Source organism: Callithrix jacchus, chromosome 10, assembly GCF_049354715.1.
Source record: "Callithrix jacchus isolate 240 chromosome 10, calJac240_pri, whole genome shotgun sequence".
NCBI lineage: Eukaryota > Metazoa > Chordata > Mammalia > Primates > Cebidae > Callithrix > Callithrix jacchus.
The window spans coordinates 65747015-65761191 of record NC_133511.1 but is presented as its reverse complement, the minus strand read 5'-3'; the positions used below and the strand labels follow the sequence as shown (position 1 = coordinate 65761191).

The following is a 14177-nucleotide window of genomic DNA, read 5'->3' as shown; positions in this document are numbered from 1 at the left end:
GGTAGGGTGACAATAAAACAGCTAGATGAGGGAAAGGTATAGTACATTGGGTAGAGGACTATGGAGAAGCACAAGCTAGGGATGGGGAGATCAGGGCAGGGGATTGGGGCCTGTGTTGGGGATGCAAGAGAGGATGAAGGCCTGGGTGGCTTGGAAAAAGCTGTAGCAGGACAGGATGGAAAGAACTGGGCTGGACAGGGGAGAGGAATGAATACGTAGAATAGAAAAAATGAAATGACATGAGATGGAATGGATGAAATAGAATCAAATAGGATGGCATGGACCCAAACTATACAGAACTAAATAGAATTGAATGGAAAAAAACACACACCTAGAATAAGATATAGTCTAACTCAATGGAACAGATTGAAATAGAATTTCAGAAATAAACTAGAATAAGGGCCAGGTGTCGTGGCTCACATCTGTAATCCCAGCACTTTGGGGTGCCGAGGTGGGAAGATCACTTGAGGCCTAGGGTTCGAGATCAGCTTGGCCGATATGGCAACACCCATCTCTACTAAAACCCATCCCTACTAAAAAAAAACAAAAATTAGCCAGGCGTGGTGGTGCATGCCTGTAGTCCCAGCTACTCAGGAGGCTGAGGCACAAAAATTGCTTGAATCCAGGAGGCGGCAGTTGTAGTGAGCTAAGATTGCACCACTGCACTCCAGCCTGGGCAACAGAGTAACATTCTGTTTCAAAAAAAAAAGAAAGAGAGAAAAAGGACTAGAATAAATGGAATGGAGTCAAGTGGGATAAAATTGATTGCAATAAAATTAAGAGGAATGGGATGGGTTGGAAGGAATGGAACCTCTTGAACCAAGCAGGGCAGCAGGGCAGTCTCCGCTGGACGGCTTGGCTGCCCTGCCTGCTCTGACCTCCTCTGCACTCACCCCCACAGTCTTCCCCAAGGTGCTGCTGCAGACCCTACGCCACCCCACCTTCCTGCTGGTGGTCCTGTCCCAAGTGTGCTTGTCATCTATGGCTGCGGGCATGGGCACCTTCCTGCCTAAGTTCCTGGAGCGCCAGTTTTTTATCACAGCCTCCTACGCCAACCTGCTCATTGGCTGCCTCTCCTTCCCTTCGATCATCGTGGGCATTGTGGTGGGTGGTGCCTTGGTCAAGCGCCTCCACCTGGGCCCCGTGGGCTGCAGTGTCCTTTGCCTGCTGGGGATGCTGCTGTGTCTCTTCTTCAGCCTGCCACTCTTCTTCATCGGCTGCCCCAGCCACCAGATTGCAGGCATCACCCACCAGCCCGGGTGAGTGTGTGTGTGGACACGTGAAGGCAAGCCTGGGAGGGCGGGACAGGGAGGAAGGGGGCCCTGGGCAGAGGCCAGGCCAGAGGGGCACTCCCTGCCTCCAATCTCACCCCCCCACCTCTACTTAACAGCCTTTTAGAGATTCCAGTCAAACAGTGGGGTGCTCCAGAAGGCTCTAGGGAAGGTGTCAGGCACCACTGGAAGGGGCATTCATGGGACTTTAGGGGCAGAAACTCTCAAGCCCGGGGAGGTGTGGAGGCTGAGACAGGGCAGAGTCCGCCATGGGAAGGCATCTCCAGAGTGACCAAGCCCTGTGAGCGCAGTAGAGGTGGGGCAGAGGCCTCATTACAGGAGGCAGGACCAGCTCAGCCGGAGGAATGGCCTGCCCAGGAGGGAGCGTGCTCTCTGTCCCAGGACGAAAGGGGGTGAGAGGGTGAGCAAGGAGCTGGATGGCCCCTATCCGGGAGGCTGCACTGGGGACTCAGACAGGGAAAAGATTGGGCCGCAGACCTCTGACATTCTGTGTTTTAGAGCTTGGGAGCTGAAATTCTGTTTCTCCATGGCTCTAAAATTACAGAGTTCTTTCTCCACATCTGCGAGGCAGTGCCTGCCCCTGCCTTCCGGGGGAAGGCTCTTGACACCTACCTCTCATTCTCCCTCACTCCTTACCCTTGGGAGCCTTCTTGGAGAGGAGGTTGGAAGTTACATTCCTTCCTCTTCTCCAGAATGATTTCATTTTTCCTGGAAACTGCTCCAGGCTTAGGTTGGCCCAAAACTCAGCTAGAATTTCCCGACTTTCTCTGTCTCCACCTCTCCTTCTTGGCATCTTCTGCCTCCATCCAGGCACTAGCTTTCCTCATGGGGTGGGAGGGGTTGGTTCCTCCTGCATGGCTGTTAGGGGCTCAGCTCAGGGCCAGGGAGCACCCAGCCCCTCCCCGTCTGTCCCAGGTCCCACCCTCGCTGGCCTCTCCTCCTCCCCATTTCATTCTCTGCCTCTCTTTTCCCAAATAGGGAGGGAACTCCACTCTCTAGACTGGGGCCTCTTGTGTGCAGAGCCCTGTTCTAGGCATGGCAGCGGGGGCTTTAGCCAGGTCCTCAGGAAGCCCCTGATCTGAGGAGGGAGGCAGGTCCTCAATCAAATGATTTTGAGAATCAAACGTAAATGGATATTTTACCACAATTTTTTAAACAGTACATGGGAGAAAAAGTCAACTCATCCCACAGGCCCATCTCTCTTTTCTTCTCCCTTTACACCTTAGCTTTGACATCTCATGTCACCTTTGTTCTCACTGAAACTCTCACAGTTTATTCACTAAGCTCTGGGGTCTGATTCGCTGAGGAGGTCTTTTGGGACCAACTGAGCTAGGCAAGAAGAACTCTCCATATCCCTGCACAACCACAGGTACCAACAGCTGCAAGAATCGAAGGTCTCCCACACACTGAGCATCTTCCCATATTGCGTCTCAAACCTCCATGGGATCTCTGTAATGGGTCCTGGTATTAGCCCCATTTCACAGATGAGTACAGTGAGGCTTAGAGGGGTGAAGTCACCCCCACAGCTGGAACAGACTCTTTCCATAGAAGCAATCAGCTCCAGATGTGGTCAATGAGAGTGAGGGGTGGAGGAAGGGTCCCCTCGCTCTCACCTGCTCAGTCTTCTAGCTGCTGGCAGAGGGTTCTGGGAAGTGCCTCTCCCTTGGCAGAGTCCCCGGCACCGCCTCCCAATGGGCCCTCAGCTCAGACAGTGCCAGTCTTCCCACTCCCACCCCCACCCCGAGGGAGATGTGCCAAGATGTTGTCAGACACACATGAGCACTGTCTGGTAGAGGAGGAAGAGGAAAGATTCTGTGGCTGATGATCTTCCTTCCCACTTAGATGGAGCACCTCCTCACCCCAGGGAGGGAGAGAAGCTCACTTTGCCCCATGCTCCACTTCCCCGCCTCACACCCTGGCTAGAGACCATCTCTAGCTCTTGCTCACCCTCTTTTCCATGGAACTGAGATTTCACTAAGATCCAGTCTGAGCCTCTCCGATTGGCCTGGGCCTCTGCCCCACACCTGCCCCAAGCCCAAGACAGAAACCTCCAGCTTCTGCCTCTGGCCTCCTCCGTAGCGTGGCCACCAGACTCCTATGTGACCCTAAATGAGGCACAGCCTCTCTGGGCCTCTGTCTTCCTGGCAGATTTGCTGTGCTCCCCTCTAGCATGAAGCCAGGTGACACTCTCAGTCCCAGGGACCACCTCCCTGCTGTCCTCCCAGGGTAACCTCCCTTTCAGACTCAGCCTCCCTCCGACCTCCTGCCCCTGACCACCTTCATCTTGCCTTGGCCACCTGGAACTGGGACACCATGGGGATTTGGGAGCAGACCCTCAGGAGTGAAGCAGGTGGGACTAAAATGTGCCCTAACACAGTGAACAGTGTGGTGGGAGTGAGACTGCAGGATGGCCATGATAGGCAGAGAAACTGAGGCCCAGAGAGGCAGGGCACAGGTGGTCAGGTCTCCTGATCAGGTCCCACACTTATAGCCCTGATTTTCTGAGAAAGGAAGCAATCATTGATTTTCAGGGAAAGGAAGCTCATTGAGGGAAAGATACTCTTCATCTGACACTAACTCCTGGGAGGACTTTTATCTTGTATACCCTGAAGAAGGGTCACTGAGGTGCAGAGAGGTTTGAAGAAGCTTAAAGACTTGTAGGATCTAGGGGGCCTGTCTCCCTACTTACACATCTTCATTGCAAGGAGCTCACTATTGTACCATCATGGGGCAGCCCTGATGGTGAAAAGCCTCTTTGTGGAGCTAAAACCTCTGGCCATTGCTCTTGGCTGCAGGGCTGAGGAGGCCCCAGCTAGTGGTCTAAGCAGGGAAAACCAGGCCAACCCTATGGGCCTTCTCTCCCACCAGTGCCCAGCCTGGGCTGGAGCTGTTTCCAGGCTGCATGGAGGCCTGCTCCTGCCAATCGGATGGCTTTAACCCTGTCTGCGACCCCAGCACTCGTGTGGAATACATCACACCTTGCCACGCAGGCTGCTCAAGCCGAGTGGTCCAGGATGCTCTGGACAAAAGCCAGGTGAGTCAGGCCTCTGGTGGCAACCTCTGCCCCTCAGGGCTCTGTCTGCCCTGTCTCTGTGGGCCTGCCATACTCTTCACCTCGACATGCTGTCACTCTCTTCTCTCTTCTCTCTATCTCTCTCTGTTGACGGATGTAGAACATTATTCTCTCAATAAGCTTTCATTGGCTGGGTGTGGTGGCCCACATCTGTAATCCCAGCCCTTTGGGAGGCTGAGGCAGGTGAATGACTTGAGGTCAGGAGTTCCAGACCAGCCTGACCAATATGGTAAGACTCCATCTCTACTAGAAATGGTGGTCCATGCCTGCAATCCCAGCTAATCGAGAGGCTGAAGCAGGAGAATCACTTGAACCTGGGAGATGGAGGTTGCAGTGAGCCGAGACCACGCCATGGAACTCCAATCTGGGCAACAAAGTGAAACTCCATCTCAAAACATAAAAATAAAGCTTTCATTGCCAGCCTGGGCCCAGGGCACAGAGGTGATCCATTCTGACTTCCAGATCTCTGTGCAGGGGAGATGCAAAAGGAAAAACTCCCAGGAATTCCAGACGTGCTGATAGGCCAGACAACCAGTCCCTACAACTACACACAAAGATGGAAAGACACATCCCACCTGGGCGAGAAGCCTTCATGGAAGTAGCGTTTGTGCCAGACCTTCAAGAATGAATGGGGTAACTAGATCTTGGGAGGGAAGGGCTTTCCAGCAGGGGGAATGGCATAAGTGGAGGTCTGGAGGAACACACTTGCACATGCAAGCATGTACACACAGTGTTTCTGTTGGAGCAGAAGCATAAGGATTCATGAAGGGAAGGTAGGGCCCAAAGAGGGGCCTTGAATGCCAGGCCAAGACTGGGGGCTTTCTGGAGAGCAGTGGGGAGCCATGGATGGGTTTTCAGCAAGGGAGTAACAAGGTCAGATCTGTGTTTAATCACACTTGAGGCCATAACGTGGGGCAGGTGAGCAGAGTACAGGGTAGGACACAGAAGGCCAGTGAGCATTCAGTCAGTCAGTCAGTCAACAGACTTTCACCCGTCTCTTCCTATGTGCCAGGCCCTGTACTGGGAGCTGATGACCCAGAGCCAGGGGCCCAGTGGGGAAATGAGGGCAGTGTAATCAGTAGCAGTGCATTCTGAATTTTAGGAAAATGAAGACCAGCTGGTTCCTCCTCCCCTTTTTCCTCAGTCCCCCAAAATGACAAAGGGGGACAATGTCTGCCTTCTCAGCCCTCCAAGGCTGTAATCAACCTGGGGGACAGGGAGGGAGACAGCAGCATCAGGCTGGTTGTTATGACAACATCTCCCTCTTTCCAGAGTCCTCCCACCTCTCACTCTCCTGCTGGGCATCAGCATCTAAGCCCAAGGCTCCTCCAGGGAAAGGCCTGGGCTGGACCAGCTGGTGCAGCAGAACCTGTTGATGGTAGGTAATCCTTCAGACGCCAGCCAGACACCACCTGGGCCTGAGAGCCCTTCCAGAGGCCCTCAGACCTTAGCAGGTGGAGCAGTGAACTCCCGTGGATATGGAGCCCAGTTTAAACCTCTCTTCTGCCTCTAACTGACTGTTACCTTAGGCAAATTATTTAACCAGTGCCTCAGTTTCTTGGTACGTAAAATAGGGGTGATATTATTGATTGCCTACTACAGAGCAGGCAATGTGCTGAATAAATGCTTTACATGGATGAATTCATTAAATAGTAAGAGAAGAGCCACATGACGTTATCCATGAAAGCACACAGCACAGTGCCTAGGAAATTTTAAACACTCAGTAATACGCATTCCTATTACACCCATTGTACAGATGAGACATGGAGGTCCAGGATAGGACCAGGCATTGCCCAGAGGGTCAATACCAGGGCTGGGACTAGACAGCAAGGCCCTGGCCTCCCAGCCAGCCCCCTTTTTGGAGCTTCATGGAGGCTTGGATTTAGGTGCAGTATTTGGAGGAGGGTGTAGCTGAGACCAGGCCAGCACTCGGGAACAGTCATCACACTGGCCTGGAATTGTGTCTTGACATGTGTGCCTCCTCAGATAGTGAGCAGCTTGGCTTAGCGCCCAGCATAGCTTCTTGGTAACAGCTTATGCGTGCGAGAGCAAATGAGGTAAGATGGGGCAGGCTGACGACTGCACAGGTGTGTGGCTGAATGCTCTGGGTTCTGGAATGAGGCTCTGAGGCAGCAAAGGGATTGAAGTCATTCATAAGAAAAACTTCCTGCCATAGAATTAGATGAATGTGACTGAAAGGTCAGGAAAAACCCAAGCGAAGCCTCCAGCCTTTGTGTTCATCCCAGCAATCCTCTGCTTCTGAGAAAAGGAGCAGGGGCAGGATGTCTCCCTTCCAGGAAGCTTGCCTTAGCATTTCTCCATTTCTTGTCCCTCCACTGTATCTCCAGCCTGTAGGTGGAGGTTCAAGAGCCACTTTTCCTATGGTGTAAGATGATATGCACTTAGGGGTCATGCACAAGGGCCAGCACAGCCTCATCCTACATACTGGCTCTGCCGGCGTTGGAGACCATCTGGTCACCCAAGCCTAAGTGCTCATGTGCTCTCTTTCTCCTGCCTTTCTCTGATTCCACCTGCTAAGTAACTTCAAATCCAAACCCTTTTACCCATCCACCCACAAGCCCATTCTCTGTGATGGGCCCCTGGCCTTCCTCCCCCATCTGGTCCCTCCTCCGTGCAGCCCCAAGAACAGACTTTGTACCATCCAGTCTCATCTCCCTTGCTTAAAACTCTCCCCAGGCCCCCAGCATCAACCTCAGGGTTTCCCAACCATTTTCACACTAGGAAGTGTCTGCAGCTGGCAGGGCTGGAGGTGAGAGGCCCAGAGGGCTTCAGCTGCCCAGGCCAGCCAGCCACCTCCAGAGCTGATGGGACCAATCTCGGCACACCTGTCTCCCATTTGAAGCCCTGCGTGGCTGAGGCATGAGTCTAGAAGCTCTGATCTATGGGAAAATAAAGAAAAGCTCAGGCTTCATGGCTTGGCCTGGCTTCTATCGGGTGCTTGTGGGCCCTGGCAGTCCGGATCACTTCTCAGAGTCCTTGGCTGGAGGTTTTCCTGGCTACCTAAGGAGACAGTACAGGCTGGGATCAAACACTCCAGGGGGCCAGCCCAGAGGCATGGCCAGCCTGGGGATGTTTTCTTGCAGTTGTTGTGTAGAGTGTGGGAGAATGATGCTCTTCTGGGTCCTTCCCTCTTCTTCTCTACTTTCTGCTTCCTTCTCCCTGCCCATCGCCTCAGCCCAGGCTCAGCTCGACTTGTGCATAGACAGCCCTTGAGGTGCCTGCTCCTCAAGCTGGCCCTGCTCAGCCAACGAGTCAGGATCTCGGGCTCCAGCCAGCTCTACCCCAGCTGGCTGTGGGTCTTGGGCCTTTCAAAAGCCTTCCCAGCTGCAAGCCCTTGGCCAGCTGCCTGCCCTTGGAGGCTCTTGAAGTCTCTTCCCCCTTCCCATTCCAGGTTTTCTACACCAACTGCAGCTGCGTGGCGGGGGACAACCCTGTGCTGGCAGGATCCTGCGACTCAACCTGCAGCCACCTGGTGGTGCCCTTCCTGCTCCTGGTCAGCCTGGGCTCGGCCTTGGCCTGTTTGACCCACACACCCTCTTTCCTGCTCATCCTAAGGTGAGGCCAGGGGCAGGGCAGGGGCAGGTGGATACCAAGAGGTCCTTAACCACAGGCAGGACAAGGAATTCCAAGGGGGAGTTCAAGGAAGGAGGCCACTTAGGTGTCCTGGCTCCCATGACATGGCCTTAACTGTGTTCATCCCATGGCAACCCACTGAGGTGAGGTTTTCTCCCCATCTTGCAGCTAAGAAAACTGAGGCTCAGAGAAGTTTAGGAGCCAGCCTGTCACATAGCACGTGTTGGGTGGAATAGTACCGGTTCCCTGGCCCAGAGCCCAGGCTCCTAACTGCCCAGGGAGAGGAAGACACACCTCGGGCCCTGTCCTGGCCTCTGGAGGGGGGGCATCATACCTGCAATGGATGAGCTGCAGGAGGTGCGTCTTGGAAACCAAACTATGCCAGTCTGGTGCATGACGCTGAATGCTGCTTCAAGGCTACAAGTGCTTATTAGGTGCCCGCTGTGGACCCAGCCCATGCTGAGCACTGCCTTTTGGGCCAAGATCTTTGTGGCCTTCGTCCTAAGGGTGCCCGCTGGCCCTGAAAAACTGTCACCTGAGTTCAAAGTCAGTGTCTCCTAAGGTGGGGGCTGGGATAAGAGGACTGAGTAAGAAAAAAACAGTTTTTCTTTCTTTTTTTGAAATGGAGTTTTGCTCTGTCAACCAGCCTGGAGCGCAATGGTATAATCTTGGCCTACTGCAACCTCCTCCTTCTGGGTTCAAGCGTTTCTCCTGCCTCAACCTCTCTAATAGCTGTGATCACAGGTACCCACTATCACGCCCAGCTAATTGTATTTTTTTTTTTTTTTTTTGAGACGGAGTTTCGCTCTTTTTACCCAGGCTGGAGTGCAATGGCGCAATCTCGGCTCACCGCAACCTCCGCCTCCTGGGTTCAGGCAATTCTCCTGCCTCAGCCTCCTGAGTAGCTGGGACTACAGGCACGTGCCACCATGCCCAGCTAATTTTTTGTATCTTTAGTAGAGACGGGGTTTCACCATGTTGACCAGGATGGTCTCGATCTCTTGACCTTGTGATCCACCCGCCTCGGCCTCCCAAAGTGCTGGGATTACAGCTAATTGTATTTTTAGCAGAGATGAGGTTTCACCATGTTGGCCAGGCTGGTCTCGAACGCCTGACCTCAGTAATCCACCCACCTCAGCCTCCCAAAGTGCTGGGATTACAGGCGTGAGCCACCGCGCCTGGCTAGGTAGAACAGTGTTTCTATTTCTGACACTCAATAATCAACACAGAAGACTCCTGCAACCAGAAGTGTGAGGGTATTTTCCCACACACCAAGCATGTGATCAATTGTGCAGGGGACCCCAGCCAATGTCCTCCAATTCTACTCTGACACGATCTACCTGGAGACAGCATCAGATCCCACAGGCTAAGTGCTCAGTTCCACAAGACTGTCCTTCCTCTCCACATGCCAACCGCAAGCCCCAGGTTGTTTTCCAGTGCTTCTGACCCACCAGCCATACACTGGGATTGCCACAGCCCCATCTTTGAATTTGCTTTATTTGCTAGAGTGGCTTAGAGCTCAGGAAAACATCTACTTAATGTTTATCAGTTTATATAAAAGATATTACAAACGATACAGATGAAGTCATGCACAGGGCAAGGTATGGGGGCGGAGCTTTCATGCCCTCCCTGGCTGTGCCCTGCAGGAACCTCCATGTGTTCAGCTATCTGGAAGCTCTCCAAAGCTTCATTATATAGGCATGATTGGTTAAATCACTGGACATTGGTATCACTTTAACCTTCAGCCCCTCCCCCTTTCCTGGAGGTTGGGGCTGAAAGTCCCAACCCTCTAATCCTGCCTTGGTCCCTCTGGTGACCAAGCCCCAACCTGAAGCTGCCTAGGGGCTGTCTGCCATCAGTCGACACATTAGCAGACAAAAAGACACTTTCTGCTTTGAAGAGTCCAAGAATTTTAGGAGTGTATGCCAGACACCAAATACATATCTCACAATATCACAGGGACCTCAGAGCAAGATAATTTCCATTTTCCTTCTCCTGGGATTATTTTATTCACTATCTACTTTCTAGGAAATTAGAAGGGAAATGGAGCCCCTCGCAAATACCAGAAGATGTGTAGATCTATAACACAAGCTGGCCTGGGAGGGAAAGTAAAGGAATCAGATGCCCAACAGGCAGCCTGGCTAAAAGGAGTTGAGAACAGAGGCTCTGGGCTGCGTGGATACTGGCCCTGACCCCTGTCAACCATGGGATCTTGGCCAAGTTATTAACCTGTCTAAGTGTCAGTCTCCTTATCTGTAAAATGGGGCTAATGTATACCCAGCTCATAGGAGTGATGTGGGGTTGCAGGGCAGAATTACCGAGCCTGTGGTAAGCACTCCATAAATGCCAGCCACTGGTGTTATCTGGTAGGAGCCAGAGGATTTCAGGCTGTGGCATTAGAGTGGTTGGGGGTGCTGGGGAAGTGTCTGGCTGTCCAAGCTCCAGGTCTTGCCAACTGTAGGAGCAAGGGGAGAATTTGATGGGACCAGTGAGTGGAGGAAGAGGAGTGATGTCTGTGACCAGAAATATACGGAGGTCAGCACAGGACCCTGATGGTTAGTGGGTGTGTTGTCTTGCACATGGGACCAGGCTCCACAGGTTGAAAAGGGATGGCGTACAGCCCTGAGGCCCCCAGGCTAGATCTTCAGATGGGAGGGAGGCTGGTGCTGGGTGGTGGGAGAGAAAGGCCTGATGAGACCCCTTCAACATTGATGCGTGGCCCTCGGGGTGGAACCCCTCCAACCTCATGTTGCCCATGTCTCTGCTTGTTAGGGGAGTGAAGAAAGAAGACAAGGCTTTGGCCGTGGGCATCCAGTTCATGTTACTAAGAATATTGGGTAAAGATCTTGCTTGGGACCATTGGTGGTGGTGATGGGGTCCAGAGGCCCACTGTGTATCAGGCCTGGGGCACAGGCATAAGCGGAACTCAATCCCTGATCTAAGGGCTCATAAACCCATGGGGTGACAGACCTGGCCCAGCTCTCCTAAAGCAGGGTGTGCAGGCAGAAGCCAGCCAGCCTGTCAGGAAGCCACCTCAGATGCAGGGGTGGGGCGGGCTTGAGGGCCAGCGAGCCAAGAGATCCCAGTAACCCAGAGCCCCTTAGGGGATGTGCATGCCAGGGAGGGGGTAGGGCAGGATGGTTGGCCTTCCGTTGCCCCTGAGCACTGCCTCCCTCAGCCTGGATGCCCAGCCCTGTGATCCATGGCAGTGCCATCGACACCACCTGTGTGCACTGGGCCCTGAGCTGTGGGCATCGAGCTGTCTGTCGCTACTACAATAATGACCTGCTCCGAAACCGGTGAGACCTGGGGTGACGGCTATGGGAAGGGTGCTGGAAATACTCTCAGAGTCCCAAGCAGGGAGGGGAGATTTCATTTAAGTCTACCTGCTAGCTGACATGCACTATTATACATTCAGTGCTGAGCTCACCAGTCCTTCATGCTAGACACTGCGTCCCCCTTCTGTAGGTGAGGAAAGTTAGAGTGAAAGCAAGTAGCTCAAGGTCACACAGCTAATAACTGGGGCAGAGCTGGGCTTTGACCACGGAGTCTATGCAGGAATGTGGGGAGAAACAGAGGAGCAGCCATGATGTGAGAGGGACTTGGGGTGAAAGGCTGGGGAGAAAGGCCTGTCTAGGACACAGGAGTCCTGTGTTTCAGGCCCAGCTCTGTCTCCCTCATCATGGGACTTATCTTCTCTGGGGTTCAGTCTTCCCCCCTGTGCAATGGGGAACTCAAAGGAACTTCCCATCTGTACAATGGGGAACTCTGTACAGAGGCAGCTGGCCTGGGATGGATATGGAGAGGTCTTGCTAGCAGGGCTGGGGGCAGGGAGCTGGTCGCTTTCAGCTCTGAGGGGGTGAGGAGAGCACAGTTCCTGTGGGCTGGGACTATCCACGGCAGGGGCAGGGAGGGGGTGCTTCCTAGAAGAGGAAAAGTCAAACAAGGGCCTTGTTGGTTAAACAGGGGAGAGGGAATCCTTTTGTTCTTGCGGCAGGTGGGGCAATACAAAATCGTACTTGTCAGGCCCCCTGAACCCTTAGACAGGCTCGAAGAGAGGCAGGGCCAGCCCAGGCCACATAGCAGAGTTCAGGACAGGGTGATGAAGATGCCCAGGCATCTTCAGCAGAGCCTCTCCCCCTCCTCCAGGGAAGAGCCCCAGCAGAGATCACTGTCTCCCTGAGGCCTCAGTGTCTCTGATTTCACAATGAGGGATGGCTGCTGACGTCCATGCCCTGATCTGGCAGCTCTTGAGTTCAAGGGTTCCCATTCTTTCCCCAGGTTCATCGGCCTCCAGTTCTTCTACAAAACAGGTTCCATGATCTGCTTTGCCTTAGTTTTGGCTGTCCTGAGGCAGCAGACCAAGGAGGCAAGGACCAAGGAGAGTAGATCCAGCCCTGGCCTGGAGCAGCAACTGCTAGTGTCAGAACCAGGGAAGAAGTCGGAGGACTCCCGAGTGTGAGCTGTCCTGGGTCCCCACCTGGCCAAGAGTGGCAGCCACAGCAGTACCTCCTCTGGGCCCTTTGCCAAAGATTGGGTATCAAGAGCCCTATGTTCCATTCTGGCTCCTCCACTAAATTGCCGTGTGACTACAGGCAAGGCACTGATCCTCTCTGAGCCTTTGCTTGCTAGTCTGAACCAAAGAGTTGTTTGGGGTTTGCTATGTTGGCCATCTTTGAAGCAAGAGGATCTTCCTCTTTCTTCCCCTAGCCAGCCAGGTCCAGGCTTTCCTGGGTAGGACTGCATACCTTTCCCTGGGGCCTAGGATAGTGAAGTGGGCCGTAGTAGGCCAGGCTGCTCTCCATGCTGGGCCCTAGCCCAGGTCTACACTCGCCTGGATCACCCTCTCTGAGCCTCAGCCTCAGTGGAAATGGACTTGCCAGCCTTCCGGCTCATTCAGCTGTGACCATCTGCGGCTAGGGTACATTCAGATCTCCTTCCCAACGTCAGCAGCCTTTAAGAAGTGTCCCTTTGGCGCCCCCTGGAGGCAGAGCACTGAGCTGGACTCTGGATAGACCCCCACAGGGAGGAAGGAGCTGGCCTTAGGTGCAAACACCCAGACTTGGCAGGGCCTTCAGGAGGCCTGTAGTGGGGCCTCAGGAAGCCTTAGCTGGAGCGGGAAGACTCACTCTCCATCTAAGGAAGTTCTAGCCCTTGCCTTCGAGAAGCCACGGTTGAGGTGTGAGCCCCTGCACCTGTCTTAGGGGCCCTGGGTGGGCAAGTCTGGGCCCTGGGGTAGGGAGGGAGACTCAGGCTCACACTTGGGTATTTTCTAGTTTTAGAAAAACACACACTCAGTGTGCTCTCACTGATACCTACACATTACCAAGATTTCGTATCTGTGACCAGGGACCACCAAAGTCTCTGCGACCTTTGTGAATAGGATCCTGATTTCTCTGTTTCCTCGTGGGTGCCTGGGTCTGTGTCACCTGGGGCTGCATGAATAATGTCTAGTTCTGTGACACTGTTTTTTCGGGGGTGGCACCTGGTTCTCCAGATGCCTGGGCTGGCATCATGCCCAGGACTGTAGTGCCGGGAGCAGTAAAGCTCAGCTCCGTGTAATAAGTGATGCTATGACTTGCCTGGATCTGATGACCCAATACTTTTCTACATCAGGCCTTGTTTTGTTTTATGACTAGTCGTATCTGGCCTGGTTATTTCCCTTCAGGGAGGAGAGAGTTTGCTCATCAGCTCCCAGCCCAACCTATTGTCACTATACACCCCACCTGGCTGGGACCTGCTGCTTTGGAGCAGCAGACAGGGAGCCACCAGTAGTGTGGCTTCCTGGCCCTGTGCTGGGGGCTGGGGGGAAGCTGGGGTCACATGCGGCTCTTGCCTTCTGAGAAGCTCTCAGTGCTTGGGCTTTGAGACTTTCCCATGTGATAAAATAAAAAGGGTAACTTAGTTCCATTTGTAAAAGGGTTACTCTCATATCCTTATGTACAGAAATCACATGAACAATAAAGGTTCCATAGTGCATAAAAAATAAAATAATAAAAAGGAAAGGTACAGAAGTTCCAATTCCCTTTTTATTTTGCTGGTTGGTATCTGTAAATGTTTAAAAAATATCTGATTCTGTATGTATCAATGCCAAGAATTTCAAAGTCTCCTCCAACAATATGAGGCTTTTAGGATGTTTATATTCCTTCTGCCTCTATGAACACATAGAGCACTTTCCCAGGTTTTACAAGGGAAAAAACATCTGGAATTATAGATAT

The 14177-nt window shown here is 53.1% G+C and overlaps 1 protein-coding gene across 19 annotated transcripts in view; it reads left to right on the top strand.

The window, feature by feature from the left end:
• The window catches only part of SLCO2B1 (solute carrier organic anion transporter family member 2B1), an 84429-nt gene extending 70470 nt beyond the window's left edge, over window positions 1–13959 (top strand). For 12 of the 19 annotated variants that reach the window (XM_035265435.3, XM_078340230.1, XM_078340233.1 and 9 more), the window contains 6 exons: window positions 902–1259; window positions 4161–4326; window positions 7778–7941; window positions 10732–10796; window positions 11138–11258; window positions 12241–13959. In XM_035265435.3, the coding sequence (XP_035121326.3) occupies window positions 902–1259; window positions 4161–4326; window positions 7778–7941; window positions 10732–10796; window positions 11138–11258; window positions 12241–12421 (1055 nt within the window). In that variant the 3' untranslated portion in view covers window positions 12422–13959. Of the gene's footprint in view, window positions 1–901; window positions 1260–4160; window positions 4327–4615; window positions 4802–4827; window positions 4999–5637; window positions 7942–10731; window positions 10797–11137; window positions 11259–12240 lie in introns of those variants that run through there. The other 7 variants (XM_078340232.1, XM_078340234.1, XM_078340235.1 and 4 more) reach the window with 4 other exon arrangements.
• Window positions 13960–14177: the final 218 nt, after the last annotated feature.